This window comes from Glandiceps talaboti, chromosome 17 (genome assembly GCF_964340395.1).
Source record: "Glandiceps talaboti chromosome 17, keGlaTala1.1, whole genome shotgun sequence".
Taxonomy (NCBI): Eukaryota; Metazoa; Hemichordata; class Enteropneusta; family Spengelidae; genus Glandiceps; species Glandiceps talaboti.
This window is the reverse complement of record NC_135565.1, coordinates 12,216,146-12,238,761: the sequence shown is the minus strand read 5'-3', so window position 1 is coordinate 12,238,761 and position 22,616 is coordinate 12,216,146. Positions and strand designations below refer to the sequence as shown.

At 33.0% G+C, this 22,616-nt stretch overlaps 2 protein-coding genes across 2 annotated transcripts in view; one reads left to right on the top strand and one right to left on the bottom strand.

The window, feature by feature from the left end:
- Nucleotides 1–6,789, top strand: part of LOC144448074 (nuclear hormone receptor E75-like) — a 48,332-nt gene extending 41,543 nt beyond the window's left edge. Inside the window, exons 2-8 of the mRNA XM_078138224.1 lie at nt 311–423; nt 1,245–1,386; nt 2,453–2,676; nt 3,485–3,661; nt 4,519–4,768; nt 5,274–5,559; nt 6,684–6,789. Coding sequence (XP_077994350.1) covers nt 311–423; nt 1,245–1,386; nt 2,453–2,676; nt 3,485–3,661; nt 4,519–4,768; nt 5,274–5,559; nt 6,684–6,789 — 1,298 coding nt within the window. The remainder of the gene's footprint in view (nt 1–310; nt 424–1,244; nt 1,387–2,452; nt 2,677–3,484; nt 3,662–4,518; nt 4,769–5,273; nt 5,560–6,683) is intronic.
- A 9,972-nt stretch (nt 6,790–16,761) lies between these two features.
- Nucleotides 16,762–22,320, bottom strand: LOC144448435 (testis-expressed protein 52-like). The gene is made up of 2 exons (XM_078138684.1): nt 22,208–22,320; nt 16,762–21,109 (listed from the first exon to the last, which is right to left on the bottom strand). The coding sequence occupies exon 2, from the start codon at nt 21,097–21,099 to the stop codon at nt 20,230–20,232; it is 870 nt and encodes a 289-aa protein (XP_077994810.1). The 5' UTR covers nt 21,100–21,109; nt 22,208–22,320; the 3' UTR covers nt 16,762–20,229.
- Nucleotides 22,321–22,616: the final 296 nt, after the last annotated feature.

Here is a 22,616-nt window from a genome sequence, read left to right as displayed (position 1 = left end):
TGGTTATATATCATCTTTAAATGTGTAGATGTCGCACTTGTATATACGTTCATTTCGGGGGAAGGGCATTTTGGTTCTTTTATTGAGTTTGTGACATTGTACGATCATTCATTATGAAGAAACAATAAACAAACTGATAGATGCAGGCACGGAACTATTGCTACTAATTTGCATCCTTTCAGTTACATAAAAATGTTCTCTTTTGTGATTACTGTATAAAAATTATCATATTTTTACTATCAAGAAAATCCAACAAAAAAGACATAATTTAAAAAAAGATGTTTTTCTTTCTGAATTGTTTGTTTCACAGATGAAAGTATGAATCAGAGACCAATAGAACAAGAGCCGGCCTTGCCATGTAAAGTATGTGGAGATAAATCGTCAGGCTTTCATTATGGTGTGATGGCTTGTGAAGGTTGTAAGGTGAGCAAGAATTTGAATCTAAAATTCAAAGTGGACACTAGAGGGCTATTATTAATTCGAAAACTGACACTAGAGGGCAGCATTCATAAATTTGATATTGTATTAACCAAGCTTTGTCAGTTACAAGGTTGATGAACTTTACTACTTACCAAGTTAAATGAGTATTGGAAATGAATCTTAAATTTTCACTGATGTCTAGTCAGCATTGTCAGGGACATATTATGACAGAACCCCATGACACACAAGTGTAAGTGGCATAATCAGGATATTTCCACGAGTTCTTGCAGTGTTCTATGTGACAGTATTTTCACACAAGTGTAACCAGTGAAAGTGTAGCAGCAAACACTGCAAGCATGAGGGCAAATTGGGTTCTGTTACTTCTACATATGTTTATCCAAAACAGCAAACTTCAATAAAAATGATGCTGTGAGCACATGCTTTCGTGTAAAATGAATTATTGTCTCCTCATTTGCATGTCATTTGCATGCAGGTATGCAATAATATTTTTGCACTGCAGTACAAATACCATCAGTATGTGCACAAACTGGTATAAGTAATCACGGGTACATGTGTAATAATAATGACATGACATCATTTGTGAAATTTTTGAATTGGTTCAAAAACCAGTCATGATATGAATAGAAATTCTCATCTATAACTATGAACTCAGAGTCAATGAAAAGTCAATCTCATAAGATATTTCAGGCATGTGAATTTCTTTAAGGTCAAATGGATATCTCACATTCTCCTTTTCTAATTATCTCAACTTTTGTACTTGAACTTTTCATAATTTTGTAATATGATTTTGTTTCAAACCTCAGGGGTTCTTCAGAAGGAGTATCCAGAAAAAAATCGAATATCGTTGTCATTTTAGTGGAAACTGTCTGATTGAAAGAATGAACAGAAACAGATGTCAACATTGTAGGTTTAAGAAATGTGTCTCTGTTGGGATGTCTAAAGATTGTGAGTAACTTTCAAGTCATTCCTTTGTACACACACACACTTTCCCCCACCCTCATAAAGTAATTAAACATTAGAGGCTTTCCCCCGCCCTCTGCTCTCTCTCATTCCCTCCCCCTCCCCATTTTTCTCTCTCATAGAATCTCTCTCTCTCTCTCTCTCTCTCTCTCTCTCTTCTTTATACCCAATAATGTTATATTCATGGATATGTATGCAAATGTATCAGAAAAACAAAAGGTTGTTATAGTTATAGCCACTAGGAGTGCTATTTAGAAGTAAGGATAACAATAAGGGCCATCATAGTTGATTTTTAAAGTCTCCTTAGAAACAAACACATCATTTCCCAATGTTCAACAGGAGAGTTGACAGTATTCTCAACCAGTTCAAAAAGTTCTTTAACTTCATTTCTGATGATTCTTAAACCTTACTGAATTGTTTTAGCCACATTCGTTAGTGTGCGATCAATAGCTCAATATAGGATAAAAAAAAACTAAATTCTTTTACTGGGGTGGGGGGGGGGGGGGTGGGAGCGGGGGAGCCATTTTAGTTCTCATCCTACAAATTTGATTTTTACTTTTAATGGGTCTGTTTGTACTCCTTAATGTAATTATTTCTAAAAATGTCATCAAATTTAGAAATAGAAGAATTTCGCTGTAAATGCATGAAACTTAAAGATAAAGTAAAGTGTCAACAAAAGAACAATTTTGTCTAAACTATATACTGCCTTTGTATTTATAGCACTACATACTACTATATATTGATTTTAAATTGATTGTGCTGTCCGAAGCAGTTTCAATTTTGGCCAATTTAGTTGGGGGGGGGGGGGGGGGGGGGGTCTGAGGTCTAACTAAAAGAATTTAGTTTTTTTATCCTACATTGAATTATTGATCTCACCTATTACTGCTTCATGTACTACCATGTGAGTTTACATGTACTAGAATTGTAAGACTTCCTATAGAATTTTAAGACTTCCTATAGAATTTTAAGACTTCCTATAGAATTGTAAGACTTCCTATAGAATTGTAAGACTTCCTATAGAATTTTAAAGACATTGCATTGTTGTCTGTAGCAGTCAGAATAGGAAGATACTCTAAGAAAGGCAAACAAAGTTCAATGGAAGACAAACTTAGTTCTACAACACCGTATGAAACAGCTGAGGAGAAGGAGACTAGAGAAAGACATGAATTTGAACTGTATACTCTGACGCAAACTGTGATGAAAGCACATGAATTGACTTGTGCTTACACTATGGAGAGAAGTACAGGGTTGTTACAAAGGAAAAATGACTTGATGGTGAGTATTTTGAAAAAAATGTTTAGTTATTTACACCCTAAACTTGAACCATATTACTGTTTCCAGGGGTCAGACACGATTAGCTATTTTCTGACTCCTGTTTGTATATCCAATCTGATTGTTTGCTTTCTATGTATTTATGTTTGTGATGTCATTTTTCTCTTCTCTTTTTGATCGAGTGATAAAAGATATCGAATCGTGTTGTATCATAAAATGATTGAACATGACTCTATGAAATATAGCAATGAAGAAAGCTTTAATTAAGATAAAAATTTGACAGTTGTTATGTCATAACAATTGTCCACTTGCCCAGAAAGTGTATTTCAATCTGAACATTTGATGACATGGGGAAATATCGTCATACTTTAGAAGTATACCTTCACAGCATCAGAAATAAGGTAACTGACTGGATGATTGTAACCAGAAATCCCTTACAATGGGTCTGGTATTTGAATTATAGATGGGTAGACGTTTGAACATGGGTGGCACACCCACGTCTGAAAATACAGGCCTTCAATCTAATGTTTAAATAATTACTATTATGCATTATAGGCTTGACAAGACTGATGATTTTTGGCTATTAACCCCCAATCATTTACTTTTTTTAACTGGAGTTTTATAATAATTATATATATTATAAATTATATATATTATATAATATTTTGTAATAGTGATCAGAAAAAATGTTCATGTATTAAGACTTCCTGTGCCAAGTATTTGGAAAGTGTTTTTGATAACAGTATTACAAAAAATTCCACTTTTTTTTCATGGTTAACCCCAATGTATGTTTGTTTGTTTTGTATTTCAGTCAATGACCTCACCAGGTCAGCCAGTACCATTGCCTAAAGTAGAAATCACCTTGGATACAGCCAGTACTAATGAACGTCTGCTAATGTGGACTGTATTCTGTGAAGCTCTGACACCAGGAATCAAGAATGTGATAGAGTTTGCTAAATGCCTACCAGGATTTATGCTTCTTTCACAGGTATATACCATACATTGTATATTTAGACAAAACTTTTGACAGTTTGGTTTAGCTTCCTTCTCTCTTTGTAAATTCAAATGTTGAACTGTTGATCTGTGGTTGCATATGTGGAGCACAGAACTTAAAGAAGCTAATTTCACAAGCAATTTGTATACGATTCTTGAATCTACACATGTATATGTCTCAATAGTTCTAGTATGGCTGAATAAACAAGGGGAAAGTTTTTAGACTGTGGTGATCAAACTTTAAGGTAAAGTTCAGATTGTTCCATTATGGATGTCTAGATTGTGTGGCTAGAGAGAAAAATATATGATATTGGTATAATTTTAAGCGTATCTCTCTTTTATGTGAATATTATTTGCAAAACATGTTGATATGGGTTTAAGTATACTGATATGGGTTTTAAGTATACTGATATGGGTTTTTAGTATACTGATATGGGTTTTAAATATACTGATATGGGTTTAAGTATACTGATATGGGTTTTAAGTATACTGATATGGGTTTTTAGTATACTGATATGGGTTTTAAGTATACTGATATGGGTTTTAAGTATACTGATATATGTGACATACTGTGTCAAGTACATATCAATTAAACAATCAATGAAGAAGTACTTCTTTTTTAGCCAATCTACTCTGAATATGCTTGAGTGAACAGGCTTGATCACTGTCTGTCATAGAGTCACTGGATGGCATAAGAAAATATGGTAATTAGATTACCCTTGTCAATTACGAACAAAAAAAATTAATTATCATATATTCCAATATCTTTTGCAAGCCATGATATGTAAATGACAATCACCTGCAATTTAGTGAGGCTATGTTGTATCATTGCTTATTCATTATGTCTTTCAGGATGATCAGATGACCCTGTTAAAACAAGGTTTCTTCGAGGCATGGTTAGTAAGGATATCCCGCGTTATCTGCCCTGAAGACCAGACAGTAATTGTTGAAGAAGATCAAATATTTACACATGAACATCTAGTGAAACTACAGATGGAGGATTTCTGGAAGATTGTATTTGACTTTGCCACAAGTGTTCAACAACTTCAACTAACAGATACAGAAATTGCATTGTTTACTGCAGTTATATTAACTTGTGGAGGTGAGATATTGATAAAATATTAAAATGAAAATATTCTTTGGTTCCTATAAGTCACAAAATTGCATTTTTTACTGCAATCATATTAACTTGTGGAAGTGAGATATTGATAAAACATTAAAATGAAAATATTCTTTGGTTCCTATAAGTCACAAAATTGCATTTTTTTTACTGCAATCATATTAACTTGTGGAAGTGAGATATTGATAAAATATTAAAATGAAAATATTCTTTGGTTCCTATAAGTCACAAAATTGCATTTTTTTTACTGCAATCATATTAACTTGTGGAAGTGAGATATTGATAAAATATTAAAATGAAAATATTCTTTGGTTCCTATAAGTCACAAAATTGCATTTTTTTTACTGCAATCATATTAACTTGTGGAAGTGAGATATTGATAAAATATTAAAATGAAAATATTCTTTGCATTATTCTACTTTTTTAGTTTCCCATTTTCCAATTTTTATTTAAAATATCAAATATGTAATTTATTATTTCATTCCAGACCGTCCTGGCATTAAAAATTCTGTACCTATTGAACAGTTACAAGAAAAACTTTTAGAGTGTTTAAGACGAGAAATAGCCCGGCATGAAAACAGAGACCAACATCTATTTGCAAGACTTATCATGAAGATGACTAATCTACGATCTATTGCGTCTTTACATAATGAAAAAATATTGGGTTTTAAATTAGACTGGCCAAATGCTCAAATCCCACCTTTATTAGCTGAATTAAATGATCTTGAAGAATTTCCAGAAGGAAGTCCATTATGTTGTGATCCACCATTCAGGTATGTGTGTGTGAACAAACCTAACAATTTATGCAAATTAGCTTGTTATATTTAGTTACTGTAGAGCACTGCACTTTTAATTTGATCATAGGTCATCAATTTATGCAAATTGGCTAATTTATGTTGTTACCTTAGAAAACGATGTATCATGTTGTGTTCATAGGTCATCAAATTATGTAAATTACCTAGTTTATATGCAGTTACTGTAAAGCACTACAGTACCTTGTGTTCATATAGGTGAGCAATTTATGCAAATTAGCTCATTTATATTCAGATTGACTTGATACTATACAAATGCAAATAAATGCAAATTACCGATACTTCATACACTGAGATTGTAAGGCTGGCTTTACAATATGAATTACTAGTATAAGGAAAGAGGTTTTATAGTTTTATATTTTTACAGGTATGCAAATTGATTTAATTTATTCAACATAGCTTACTTGACTATATTGAATATGCAAAATGATATGTACTTAATAAAAAATTTTTTGACATCATGAATCAAGTGGTCATACATAGTAATTATTCAAATATTTTGTAGCCTCTATATTTAAGATACAAAGAACTGAGTTTGAACACATTTTTCCTGTTCTTATCAGTGTGCATTGTCAGCAGTTCATTTCAGGATTGATTACAAAATGTAACTATTAACATATAAAGCTAGCTCTCCATGGCTTAACTCGAGTGTACATTTGTGATCTTCTCCAACCATACACACTGGGTCACACTCTACGTTCTACAAACAAGAATATTCTGCTTACAACAGCAAATTACAGACAAGTCACCTATGGAGGTCGCTCATTCTCATATATCACCCCCATACTATGGAACTCTTTGCCACTTGACATCCACCAAGTCTCCAGCCTGGATTGTTTCAAAACAAAACTGAAGACTTATTTGTTCACCAAAGCCTATGGTGTGCTTTAGCCATTCAACGCTACTGGACAGAACATTGGTCTGGAAATTGCCGCTATACACATTTGATTGATTGATTGATTGATTGATTGATTGATTGATTGATTGCTCTGGAAATTGCCGTTATACGCATTTGATTGATTGTTGATTTAAGATGCCATATTAATGTTTAATTAATAATTGAAATATTTTTTTTATTGTTGCAGTAATATGATGATGGATTTTGCCAAGAAAATACCAACAGTGACTAAAAATAAGGAATCCACAGCCGTTAGTGCCACCAATGTAGACACCCTAAGAGAATGCAGTTAGATTAGAAGGTAGATCATAAACACATCATATTGAAGGGGTGTAAGAGTGACAGAATCAGAATATATACAAGAACTTGCTGCCTAAGACCATGTGACAAGGTTATTTGAGACTTATTGGACGTGTCCAGGATTGCAGTGTTGTCATATTGGTCAACACACAAACAACATGTGATTTGATTGCGGTGTTGTAATTGGTCAAAAACAGACTAGACATGTGACTAAATTTGAGTGTTTTCATTGGTCAAAGACATGTGACTCTATTGCATTGTTGTCATTGGTCAAACACTCTGGACATGTGACTAGATAGCAGGATTTTGGTCAAACACTGGATAGACACGAGACTACTAGTAGATTGCTAAATTTGTATCGGACAATGATTGGCTGTGTATCAAAATGGCCAGGTTGTGATTGTAAAGTGTTCCAGTCAGATGAGTATTTGATAGTCAATCTGACTTTTATTTTGCTTTTTAAAAAGTACTGAAAAGAAGGAGGAACCTAAAATTTGTACACATTGGTAAAAGGTATAGTATATGTACAATTAGGGTGGGTAAACCAGCACATAGACATTCTGCAATAACGGTCAGCTCACAGACTGTATTGGTTATGGATTTCACCTCTTTGCTTTATATATGAGAATTTGATTGAAAAGAATACAGCTGCATGTTAAAAAAAATATTTTGAAAAATGATGGACATGATTTTAAGTGTCGTCCATCAATAGATCAAGACATAATTATTTATGTTCATCCCACTTTTGAATCACATCTGATCAAAATTGTTCTCATTTTAGTCGGTCACATGGGTGAATAACACCCACTAATAGTATTCTGACAAGATTGATGCCCTCAAACATAGTTAATTTAAATTCTTTTGTTTTTTTAACTTGATGATAATGCCTCAAAATCAATATTTATTCTGTTGTTTTTCATCACCTTTTTAACCATGAATGATGAGGCTATTAGAGTACACTTGCAATAAAAGGAAAGGCAGCTCCTATCATTGCATCACAAAACAGGGTATTGCAGGTGATTTTTAGATTGAGCTTGAACTATGTAAGGTTGTCTGCTTGCAAAGTCTGAAATTGAAATGTATATATAAAAATTATGGTATGACAAATAGTCATGGATGTTGTGTGTCATGTGACCCATGACAGACATTGTTATTGGCCATGTATCACATGACCAGAAAGACTGTCATTGGACAGACAGAATCACCTGATATAAGTGTCATTTTAATAGTGTTTATGCATGTCATTAAGGTTGTATTTTCATTGATGTTCTTTAATGTTCTTGTATATTGTAGAGTAAGAATGTATTTTGCTATCTTTTTACAATAAGTAGTTGTCCATAAACATTAGAGTGGCTACAAACCTTCATAATTTAATATTTACTCATTCCTCCAAAAAAATAACATAATCATTGTGTGTACTACTCTTTCAAGATCCACTCACAACAGCCCCCCCCCCCCCAACTCACCAAACATCAACTTAAAAGTTAATCCTCACAGTCATACCAATCCTATATGTATATATAATTAGTTGTTAATATAAATCACCAATTCTATTTTTAAGCTTAACTTTCTGCGGTGTAGATTATAATATATTTGTACAAGTTACCCATTTCTAGACCACAAAGTAGTCCTTGATATGTTTACATCTAGTTTATTGAAACGTGTCTAAATTATTTATTGAATACCCATCAAAATCAAATGACATATAATGTACAGGAGAAACAAGGGTTGTGTGGCATTTCATTGATAGGATGCAACATTTTTACACTCGAATCCAAACCCAAAATAAACTATTCTAGAGGGACCACGCATAGTTGGGATGTCGAGGCAGACTATGCCATATTTCAGTACAAAAGTCAGCAATTGAAGCCATTAAAAGTCATTAAGTTGATGTGTAATTATTTCAGCAGAAGAATCTTTCTAGTCCTTTGTAGAAGAAAGCAATGCGAATTATAACCTGTTTCTTTGATTAGGTATGTGTGTGTGGTACTTCCCTTTTTACCTGGAGTTGAAAAGGTTGTGTGTTCATGTACAAAATGTGATGTCCGTCCCATCGGTGAAACACCACGCCAACCCCAAATTCCACTATACAAATAAGGCATTATTAGATACTAATACTAAGCATAGTATAGTGTTATGGTATCTTTCCAGGAGTGCCTTGACTTTCATGAAACAAAATATGTTGAATTCAGGAAATGTTATAAGGCCATTCAGTATCTTTAACTGTTTAATAGAAACACTTCACAAAATATATAACAAACTAACAAATCATTGTAAAGAGAGTTGAAAATTTCTATATCGATCATCATCATTAGCATTGCAGTCATAAATTTCAACATTATCATCATCACCATCATCATCATCACCACCACAACCACAGTCTTATCCATCACCATCGTCATAGTAATCGTCACAACCACCATTATTGTTGTCATCATCTACATCACCACCATCACCACTATCATCACCACCACCATAATTCCATCATCATTATCATTTCATCATCATCATAATCATCACCACCACCATCACTGTTGCCATCATCATCAACACCATCTTTATCACTACAACAACTGTCACCTCAACAACCATCATTGTCATCACCATCACCACCTCCATCATCATCATCATCATCATCATCATCATCATCATCATCATGTTGTTTAACAACTGTTCGCCCAAACTGAGTTACACGTCCAAGTATAATGTACACATTCTTTTAATAACTGAAGCCAATTTTCACTGCCAAACTAGAGTAACCAGTCAGCTCGTCATGTAATCAAGACATCAGGCATTTAGAAATTTCTACTGACTTTATCATTCAATTATAACCTGGTCACCACACAGTGCTAACGTTTACAGATAACTATTACCAACTTTACACTATACAGTATAAAAGAATGAAGACTGATACACATCAGGGAACAATTCAGCAAACTCAGGGATATAACAACCTATACCCATCAAAGTACTCCTAAGATATACTTATCTGTTGTTGCCATAGAAACCTAATAATGAGGTCTGTTTTGATAATACAAACTATAATCTCAATCAAGATCAAAATGTCTTGAATTTTATAAATAAAATAGATTTGTTGAATTTTAAAACAGGAAGTTTATAGTCAAATTTTTTATGAGTATATCCAGATTAATGTTTTATAAAAGAGAAAGTAGCCTCTCGTCTGGTACTATGATCATGACTTGTTCTGTCACCAGATCAAAAACGTTGTATAGTTGATTATCACAGATGTAATATGTTATATAAGAAATACTTATGGATGAACATGTTAAAGTGGCCATATGGATGAGAATTATGTATTTATTTTGGATTTTTATTTGATAAAACAGCTTCACTATGTTTTTCTACTTGAAAAATAATGTGAAATAACATATACCAAGTCCATGTTCATAACTCAATATATTGCAAAGAGATGCAAAAAGTGTAAAATGTTTGTTATTGTACGTACAATAACAAACATTTTACACATTGTTTAATGTTTTGCCGTTTATTGAGATGTGAATATAGACTTGGTATATGTTATTTCACATTATTTTTCCAAGTAGAAAAACATAGTGAAGCTGTTTTATCAAATAAAAGTCCAAAATAAATACCAGAATTCTCATCCATATGGCCACTTTCACGGTTATAGATAGTTAATTTAACCTTAATCTGTCAGATTATGGAAATTCTTGCAAGATACAGCATATTTTTCTGTTGATGTGATAAAAAAAACATTGGACAGTACAAGAAGACACCTGAGATTGTAGTGCCATTAGTTTTTGGAATACAGAATAACAATGAGAAAACTTATCCATTGCCTTAGTTGACTGAGTTTCATATTAATGGCCTATTTAGTATACAAACTTACAACTCGAGAAATAACACCAGTGCACTTGCTAGGCCGTGGCAGTCAGGAATGAGACAAGTTCCATACAAAGACATACAATGTGACGGGTGATCCCGGATCCAATACATTAAAGAAAGTAAGCTGTGCAGGAACAAAAATCAGAATGGATACAATTGTTATATGTGTTTATCTCTTGAAGAGGGTTATTTAATAAGCAAGGACAATATTGCAGATACCATGCATCCCTGTAATAATTTTAACAGACACAACAAAAACATGCATCACGTAAAACTGATAAAAGCATCATGTCGTTATCTCCATCAGAGGCACCCACTGTTGTCTTTGTATCAGTTATCTCATTTGTCTTTGCATAAAGCTCGCTTTGTACAAGTATTAAAATGCACTCTGGTGTTATTGTGCTAGTTGTATTTAAATGATGTCTTGTTTTAGTGTGTTGCAGCTAAGATGACCAAATACCTCAGATAATCAGAGTTCTGATAATCAACTTTTATCAGTGATAATGAAATTACCAGTACATGCATTCATTGTCACCATTGGATCAATTTTTCTGACACCTTTTAATATCTGTTATGGAATGAAATATATCTAATAAATAAGTTTAACTAATGATAAATAAATGTCAAAAAAAAGTTAACTTTGTATTTCTCATAATCCAGTGATTTTTATAGCGTTACAATGTTATAATTGGAGAGAAATTTTACACATGCGTTCCAGCACATCCAGTCAATATGAATGTTTGAAGGAATTCTAGACATGTTTAAGGAAATGAAATAGTCTGTGTAGAACTCGAAGAAGAATCTGAAGGAAACGGTTCTTGCATTTAAATTTTCAGTTTTGTATATTATATTTGCATTCATATAACAAGTTCACAAAAAAAATATTACTGGGTCACATTTTTCATTACCCTTCTTTGTTATTAAATTATCCAAAATTATAATCATATTTGTATTCATGCTGCATAAATTTGTAAACCTCGACTGATTTTAAGAGTTGTGTGATGTTCATGAAGTATATTTATTTGTTGTTTTTTGACTGCTTCATGTGCAGTAATGTAATCGGCATCCAAGTTGTAACTCAGACCACAAAGAGAAGAGTTCTAACCCACATTTTACCAAACTTAGGGTGCCTGCATGTAAAATCTCCTTTGAAAATAGCTGCAAATAGGATAAACAATATATTCAGTGAACACCGATGATTCAGTTCTCAAATAAGAAACTTAAACCACTGAGAAGAACTATTAGTTTAAATGTTTCTAGATGTACACAAAAACTGCAAAAAAGATACAAAGAATTGAAATATTTTGGTAAATGTATTGTGAGTGGGAGTAAAGAATATTTGATAATTGTTCTATCCATTTCCGATGCTTTTAAAAGATATCAAGGTTGCAATTAATTTTATCCAGGATTTGAAGTTGCACTACCTGTAAAAGGAACATATTTTGGAACCTTTTTTGTTAAGATATAATGTCTTAATATCTTACCGCCTGGATAATATTGAATCACCAGTGAGTAAAGGTACTTGTGTAGCCTTACACATATTAAATATGGTATTCAATCAAAATCATTTATGGGTCCGCACCTAAATTGATCAGCACTCTCAATTTCAACCAGTTGCTGTACAACTTCTGGATGCAATCGACCCCTAATTAACATACAATGTTTTTAATTATTGGTATTTCGCAATTTTCAGTGATCGTATTATGGTTGTCAAAGAATAAGATATAATATTCCAGTTTAAGCCAGTGAAGCGTTAAATAAACACGACAGTGTTATATATATTCATTTAGTTTTTGAAATCTGAAATAGTCTTGGAATGTAATACATATGTTGCAATATATTAGAAGCTCAGCCTTTACTAGTTTGATAATATACATATTAATTCACTTATTACAATATTTTAGGAAATATATTGCAAAACACACAAGCATTTTCAAGCATGTATTTAATTCTTACTTACTGAGGGGTATTATTAAGTGAGTGTTTGTATGCTGTAATTAAATTTAAGATATGCCACAGTACTGGTTAATCAGACTTTGCGCCATTTAGGAAAATGTGACCACCGACTTTTTTATACACCGTAGCATTGATAAGTAGATTTCTTAGGTTATCTGAATTTATTTAAAATGTATATTTTTTTGAACATATTGTATCAATATGTACCTAATATATTGATACACAATATATTACTATCCACATAATATATTAGTACACAATATATTATATGTACATAATATATGCATACACAATATATTATTATGTATATAATATATTAGTACACAACATATTACTATGTACATAATATATTAGTACACAATATATTATACGTACATAATATATGCGTACACAATATATTATTATGTATATAATATATTAGTACACAACATATTACTATGTACATAATATATTAGTACACAATGTTATACATACATAACATATACGCACACAATATATTATTATGTACATAATATATTAGTACACAATATATTATATATACATAATAATAATATATGCATACACATTATATTATACGTACATTATATATGCGTACACAATCTGTTATCATGTACATGATATATTAGTACACAATATATTATACGTACATAATATATGTGTACACAATATATTATCATGTACATGATATATTAGTACACAATATATTATACGTACATAATATATGTGTACACAATATATTATCATGTACATGATATATTAGTACACAATATATTATACGTCCATATTAGTACACAATATATTATACGTCCATAATATATGTGTGCACAGTATATTATTATGTACATAATATATTAGTACACAATATATTATAGTGCACACTGAATATTATTAGGTCATTTAAGAGGTATTATAGTTTTTTGAGACAATGTACATTTGAATTCTATGTTATGTGTACTATTGATATAATTATAGAATTGTAACTTTAGATTTCTAATTAGCTTATGAATTGATTAAACACATTATACTATCTGGGGACGTACCTGATTTGAAAGTCAGCAGGTAACATTGGAAAAGCAAGCAGGCAATGAAACATACAAGGCAGACCCATGAATCTGCCCAATAACGGATATATAGTGGCAAATACCTGAAAAGTAGCTGGCAAGAAATTTGCAAAATGGACAATTGTTTCCTGACTACCGGCCCTTATTGACATCCCTGGGTCACCATACTTATCTAGTGTTTAGGTTGTGGTATAGTTATTTAAATTTGCTCTTGTCATTTTTAGTAGCTTTCCAACATACTAAATTATCGTAATCTTCAACATCAAGATTCTATCAGTACTTTTAGTATATTATTACAAGTTTCTTGCATGAGTGCCTGTGTGTACATCCACTGCAGTGCAACACTGAATGAAAGCATTTTAATTGTATGTAAATGAGTGTGCAGTTAACCCACATATGTGAAATCATACATTCTAATCACGATAAATTATAGTTATATGAAATGTTTTGTTTTGGATAAACATGTGTAGTGATAACATAAGCCCATGATGCATGAGTGCCCGTGTAGGTATATACACAAGGCTGTTTTCATTTGTGCTTGCAGTGTTTTCTTAGGCGTTTTTACTCATTTTGAATGCAGAGTCACAGAGAACACCACAAGCACGCGTGCAAATACCTCAAGTGTGCTATGCTGTCACTGACATATCAAAAGGGTTCTGGTAAATTAAACTGTCACACTATGTAAAGGAAGATGTTGGAAATGTGACATGCATACCAAAATAGTTTTATCAAATCAAAAAAGAAATATTGGACCATGACAATTGTTGTAAACTTGTGAATTATGAAATTTGATCAGTTGATACTAGTTTGTTTAAAACAGGGAATAAGAAACGCGTATCATAGATGTTGTATTTATCTGAAAGATGTTCGAATTTAATTATTATTTGCATAAAAGTTTAAGGTCTTTGTTAAGCTATTTGGTGGTACCTGCATTTATTGATTGCAGGCTTCCCCAAACTTAGTCCTCATACTTTTCGTCAGCTGTTATTTACAATTTTATTGCTTATCAAAGGGATTTTATTAATGCTGTGAAGTGACCTAGTCACATGAAGATTATAAACCAATAAAGGGATTTGTTTTAAAAAGTAAAAGGTCTGTGATTGGCTGTTTTAAACTACCAAGTACTGTTAATTGGTTATTTACAAAGTTGTGCTCTATAAAAAAAAAAAAAGGAATCTATGAATTTTTATGTTATGAACCTCATGGCATGCAGAGCAAGTACCCAGAGGATAAATATAAGAAAACAGTCCAGTATTCTTTGTTTTATTTTACTAGCTTCAAGCATTTATTTTAACTTTTCAAAATATTCTATTTGGTAAATATAATATTTTATGTGTGGATGTGCCAATTTTCCTGTTTTGTATTAAGTACTGATACTCTGCATGGTGTAGATTCTAGTTGTGTATTCTCATTGAGATGGCAATAAATATACCTTCATTGTCAATTTGATGAAAACTGAGTAAATTTCTTTCTATGACAGAATGATTTTGACTGTATGATTATATGTTGTGTCGTTCAGTAGTAAACAATTCATTTCTTTGTTTGGAAGCTGTAGAATTTCAGTAAAAATATATCTGAGTTACACAGTCCACATGTTCGTGTATTTTACAATCTCTCAGCTTTAAATTCAATGAGAATTAAGTTGTAGTGGCCATATTGATTAGGATAGGGTATTTATTTTGGATTTTTATTTTACAAAACAATTTTATCATGACTTTCTAGTTGAAAAATGAATGTGACACAACATAGACTAAGTCTGTGTTTGTAACTCAATAAATTGCAAAGGGCTAAAAATGCGTAATAAAGTTTGTTAATGTGCATATAATAACAAAGATTTTACACATTTATGTGTTTTGTGATTTATTGAGTTACAAACAAGGATTTGGCATGTGTTGTTTCACATTGCTTTTTCAAGAAGGACACCATGATAAAATCATTTATAAATTAAAAATCTAAAATAAATACCAAATTCTCATCCATGTGGCCTCTAAAGTGTATGAAAAGAGGGCAAAGTTTCCAACTTTTTTAATTGCAAAGGATGCACCGAGTTTGGATAGATGTTTTAAGATAAGCAAAGCACTTCGTTCTAAATTGATATATTAATTATTAAAAAATTATTTTTGTACATATCTTCACAGAGCAAGCCGCTTTGTAAATTGTTGGTATTTTACCGTCATAACCGGAAGGGGACGCCCATGGTTAAGTAAAGTTAGTTTATACATAGCGCTTTCCCATACTATGCTCAAAGTGCTTTACACAATTATTACCCATGGGATGGACCAATAGTGACTGACACAACAACCCTTTGTACTTCAACTCCCTAGGGAGCATGCAATCCACTGTTCACATTGCAATATCTATCCTACCAGGTCCCAAATTATACAGCAGGGTTGACTGAGGAAAAATCATGGTTCAGATTTTGCCCAAGGAGTTTTGCCATTGAGAAACATGGTAACAGAAAGGCTCAAAAATGCAACCTGAGGTTCCTCAATTATGAAACCCCTGGAGCCTCAAGGCACCCTATTAAAGTTACCCCAAGTTGCATTTGATTTGGGCCTGGCGCAGCTTGGGGATTGACTTGACCCCGGAACGGGCAACAATATGTGACTGGTTACTTTTATCAATGCTGAATGTGTTATGCCATATTTTGAGGAACTCTCCATATTTATTGAGGAAATAATTTTTCACTTCAAAATTATCTAAAATATCTTGGAAAGTAAGGCCATATGAAGCCTATTTATTTTGAATCATACATATTTTACAAGTGTAGCTTATGAGTTCCCAAGTACCCAAAATAAGATGACGTGTTCGACTCTCCAGTGACATTTACCCTGACTGGAGGATCCTCGGCCATGCATAATCAAGCACAACCCTGTAGATTCCAACTGGAAACTCTTAAGCATCAGACCATTATGCTACCACATCTTTATGTGAATTGGTAGCTGATAGGCATGAGACTGGAGAGATCCTTGGGATGGCAAGACATGTATCTTAGACTAAGAACGACACGGCTAACGGTAATTTAATTTCAATTTTATTTGTTTAAAAAAAAATAATGCTGTACACAAGAGTGTAAAGTCTCAAAAAATGAAAACGTGTATGTCAGAAATCTGTTATTTGTGATTGATTCACAGATAATGACATATATATGCATCAGAAATAATAATACAAAAAAATATTAGCATAGTAAAGTTCATTGTTAAAAATAAAGTTGCATTAATACACCAACTTCAAACGTGATGGAAATTTTCAAATATGTGTATTGCATTAATTACTAACTCTAAACACAATATACATTTGTACACTGTATATCACTATACAAACACAACATACCATTATTTTTGAGTTGCACCATGGAGTTACCAACATGGTAAAGTATTTACAGGCTCTCTACACAATATACAATGTAACATAGAAAAATTAACCAAAAACCAATGACTTAACAGATTCATACATAGATATGTTTTATATGTGATTGTACTTTTTTTCATGAAACACTACTGTAACATTAAAGTGGGGAATGGACTACTTTCGTGTAACTAGTTCACCACTAAACATTATTGGCCAGTAAATGTTATACTAAATCTGGCTGATTGTCACTCATTTGCCATTGTTCTATGCCTATCAAAACAGCACAGAAATACATAACTGTACATTTTATATCTAATCAATTTGTTTCTATCAACTCAAATGACTTGTACCTTATGTGATATGGTAAGTTTAAATTCAATTGGATTTCCTGTAAATGATTGATAGCACTCAGTCCCAAGACAAAACAATTATATCATTTCTAAATGATTCATATTTATAAAATGTGTACATGTGGGATACCCACAAATTATGGGATACCCAAAAGTTGCAGGATAACCAAGAATTTAACAGGACATCTAACTTAAATACACAACTAATTTGTACACATGATTTAAAGAAACCCTTTTACATGTATCTGTGGAAAAGGGGATTGAGCGACACGACGGCAATGAAGCTAGATCTACAAGTATGTGTTGAATCGTAGTGCTGTGTATTGGAATATTTTCACCTTTCTCCATCTTCCTGGAATAAACTTGACTTTCTACAACATTTGATCACCCTGTGTAAGGAGTGTAACAATTAAACATACACTGACCATTGCATTGCCCTTTACACCTGACAGATTAGTCATATACAAATAATGCAGGCTTGCCGGCAGTTTACACACTGTCTTAAATCTTAAGTCATGAGTTACACTACCCAAGATGCATTTCATCTCACCATTTTTGAACACTAAGAAAACTGAAATGAATGTGTTAGCTGATATTTCAAAACACAGTCAATATGTCTCAAAGATTTTAATACAACACTTCTGAGCTTAAAGAATAATTTGAAGAACAATTGTGATTCAGTTAACTGTTTTGTTACTTCTTAAAAAAAAATAATTAAAAAACATTGATTTCTTAATTGATAAACTAATCAAAATATATCAAATTTTGTTTTCCATATTTTTCAATTCACTGAACAGATTGTCATCTGATATGATTGTCAAATAAATGATTGACAACAGTTGCCATGGTTACATGTACTCTAATAAATTTGATCCCTCTAACTTTTCACAAGGCAAACTAGTTGAGGTAAAAACTATATCCATGAGAAATTTAATATTTATAATTCTGAAATACACCTACGTGTATCAATTTTCAGTTTTCATCTCTAACAGTATAACACAAATTTTAATTATTTAGACAATGTATTGATTGTCTTTCACGAATTAAAGTCCTTTTTCATTGTTAGCAGCAGACTGTCAAATAAGTATGGATGGAACTTTTCCTTTTTATGATGAAGACTTCAGATTGAGTAAATATTTGCAACATACTATGTACAGCACATCTTCCCACACCTCCCCGACTACCCTGACCCCCACACCCAAAAAATTATGATAAAGTAACAAAGGAATGTATTGTTATGTAAACAACCCCTTTTGTTCTCAAGACATAGGGTGAAACCCACTACTGTATAATGTAGTGGGGGACTCTGGACCCTGAACTACAAATGCACATTACATCTACATGCCTGCAGAGGTTTTGGACAGATTAAAGGTACAAGGTACAAACACACAAAATACATTTTGCCTTTAAAAATTACAAATGCTGTATGTATGTCTGTATTGAAAGAGTCTATTTGTTTTTAGGAGTGCATTTGGATCAGCTTGATTGAATTTATAGTGAGAACCCTGGACTGTAGACTGAAAGATTAGTTATTGTTGGCATTCCTTTTTAACCACTCACTTAAAACATGACTGAATGTAATCAGTTAATAAATTTCTGTCCTGTGACAAATTTTGTTGGAACTGACTGAGCCAATCCGATTGTTGTACCAAGCATATTGACAGTTAGATTTTGTTACAATTGATTGACCCATCACATAGTTATATCAAGTTAACTGACATTTCAATCTGGTATGTTTAACGCCCACCACACTGCTTGTTAAATGTAGTGATTGATTGATTCAAGGAGTGCCCACGCAGAATAATCTTTACGTGTACCCTACACTGAAGAACCTGTATTCTTCGTTAGAGCATAGACCCTCCACCAGCATTGGTGGAGGGTCTATGGTTAGAGGAGCTACTCAGCAAGTGACAGATGGCTCAGCTTTCAACAATCAAAGACAGATGTGTGTGTACATTTGCACAATTGTACAGCACTTCTATACTGTACTTTGTATTGCATAATGAATGCAATGTTTCTTTTTGTGAGTATACCAAATGTCATTACTGACTGAGGAGCTCATCTCATTTATTTAACATGGGCTGAAATACAGTGAAAAAGCTCATTATTTTACTTGGTATGGTGCTTCAGTTAACTAAAGTTTGTAACAAGTGATTAAAGTCCAAGGTTTCAATCCCAGGTTCTCCCATTATCACTGTAGCCATTAAGGATTACAAAGGATTATTCTTTTGTTCTGGACTAACTTGTCAGTCCTAATCCAGACTGGCCCTTCAAAGGAGTGCATGATGAATCTTTCAGTCTAGAGCAGAATATGTACGTGTACTCAGCATGGTGACTCTTTTGGTAAATTAATACTTAATTGATTTAAAGATCTCAGAGCAGGTACTCCGGGTTCTATGATTGGTTTCAACAATACTGTAATTTTGTCTTAGAAATTCCTTAATTGATTCTACTGTACACGTTCAATGTACACATAAGTTGACAATCTTTGTTTCCTTTCATTAATTCCTTGCCGTAAGCACTGCTCTTTCAAATCTCAGATGCCAATCCTCTGGACTACTGTGGTACTTTGATTATGCCTCTGGCACAATTGAGGGTGTAGTCAAAGCTTGTCTTCAAATGTGTCTTCAGCAAGTGGAATTCAGCAAGTCAGCTCAAATGCCTGGTAATGAGACCATCTTCTTTCGAACACAATATACATAGAGTTGTGTAAGTTTATGTTCTTGTGTTATGAAAAATTGTACATAATTTTCCCTCATTGATAGGTAAAGTTGGAGAGGTTGAGTGATATTGTCTTGTGGACGGGGAAAAGTAACCCTGTTGAAGAAAACTGTTAATTGTCTACTAGGAATTATCTCATGGGCTGAGGTAAGATGATTTGAGGTTTTTTTATTTTTAGACCTCGTTTTCGTTCATCTATTTCATGTTTCACTTTGCCATATTCAGGATTATTAGTTTTAAAGGTTAATTTCCAGATTCTTGGGTAATGTAACTTCTGTCTTGTTCCTAAGACATTCCTCTCAATGTCTCTCTCTGTTTGCGTCATCTGACGAAGATGTTCTGTTGTCGTTTCAGGTGTTGGTACAAAACGATGCTCGTAGCGCTTGAACTTGGATGGTGGTCGGATTTCACCTTGTTCAGTTACTGGTGGTACTCGTACTTCACTTCGAACTTTCAGCTTCTGGAATTCTTGCAGATTCAACTCTGATTTGGATATTGCGATATTACGCCGTTTGCCATCGTGAATGAGAGGCACTTCAGCAAGGTATTTTGCATAATTATTGTCCCCAACTTCTGAATGTGCGGGTACTTGTATCGGATACATAGATGCTATTAATTCAGTGATATCTTTACCTGACGTGTCAAACTTTACACCCCTTGACATCCCAAAATTTCTCCATACATTACTATCATACTGTGGATCCCATCTTGGTGGGAAAGGTGCATCTCTCTGTCCAGCATGTAACCAAAGTTTGTAAGGTTCTGAAGTCTGCACGCTAGTTGACTCAGGCACACTTGTACGTAGCTTGTGATTCATCGCAATACTTGTCCAGGACTTTGGTGGTTTCTTTTCTGTTAATTTATGGATTGGTCTTGGTGAAAATGCACTGTACTTGGTTGGTTTATCGGCGTAAAGGTTTTCCCGTTCATGGCGTGTCATAGGGATTCTTTGACCTTCAAAGTAGGTCCTGGATTTTACGGGTGATGGACTAAAGGCCATTTTGTTGTCTCTGGAAAAAATGAAGCCAAGAAATGTATCAAACAAATTGTAAGATGATTTATATTAATGTGAAGCTTCAAATAGGACAATTTATGCATAGATTGAAAGATTTATTGATGTTGACATGCCTTGCTACTCATTCACTACATCTATTTGTAACAATGAAGTCACTAAAGGAGTGTATATGACAAATTTTTAAGACCGGTATACAGATACCCAGAACACACATCTATCTATCAAACATTTCTGTGTCACCAAATTTCATTGAATACTTATTTACTGAACGTTTCTTGGATGCATAGTGATGTCGGATGAGTTAACTTCACAAAATTAAACTGTCATTTATAGGCATATTAAAACACATACATTTCATATCCAAATCGTATACTAATATAATATAATATAAAATAATATAATATATAATATAATATATAATATAATGTAATGTAATGTAACATAATATAATATACTATAATATAATATAATATAACATAACATAACGTAACATAACACAAATTGACAATACAATAGTAAGATCTATTTATTGGCCTTTGAATCGACAAGGAACACAACAGTAAGCTTATTTGCAAAGTGTTTAAACACTGTATGACAAACAAGGTGGATCCAGATTACATTTACAAAAACCTAACCCAGAGACATATCTTGGTGGCGTTAATGTACCACCTTAAGAAGCTCTCCACATAAAGTAGAAAGTAGAGAGCTTCTTGAGATATTAACAGTGTACACCAAGACAAGATGCTCTACCTACATTATGTACGCTTCAAGGTCAGAATAACTTTCCCGTGGTCAGTACTTGTTGCTTCCATGACTGCTTACGAAAATGTACAGTAATTTTTTGGTACCACCTTGATCTTATACATATTAGCCGCAAAAAAATTTGGTTAGAAATACTACAGACATGATAAGTTGTTAATAGATGTCGCATTGAAAATAATCGTGTAGTCTGCAGCGACAGTGTTTGTTATTCAATGCTTCCTGTTGCACATACCTCTTGTCGTCGCGATCGTTCAACTCTTAATTTCTGTAATCTCTCGTCTCTTGATACAAAAAACCTACCAGTTGAAATCATCATTAACTTATTCCTTACCTTATTGCGTTTCTTGATTGTCAAAAAACAGTTCCATTCATCCCTAAATGGTCATATTTCAGTACGGTCTCCAGAATAGTTTGGCCAATACCCTAGCCATTACAGAGCGATTATCGCTACGGTTTCTATACACGCTTGTCTGGCGATACCATTATTTCATGGGCTCATATTTAAAATAACAATGTTTGCCCTCCGTAAATTTTGATGAACGTGGCTCAATTTTCAGAAAGATAATCTTGGATACTGAAAAATAGTATAACTTTGTGGTCAACTTTGTCCTTATCGATATGACACTGATATAACAAGAACTGTTACCGCGACGGGTCCCTCGAATTTACAAAAACAAGTCTACATAAAAGTGGTTTGGTCTAGATAATGCCTGGTAACGCAAATGGCCTACAAAGAATAC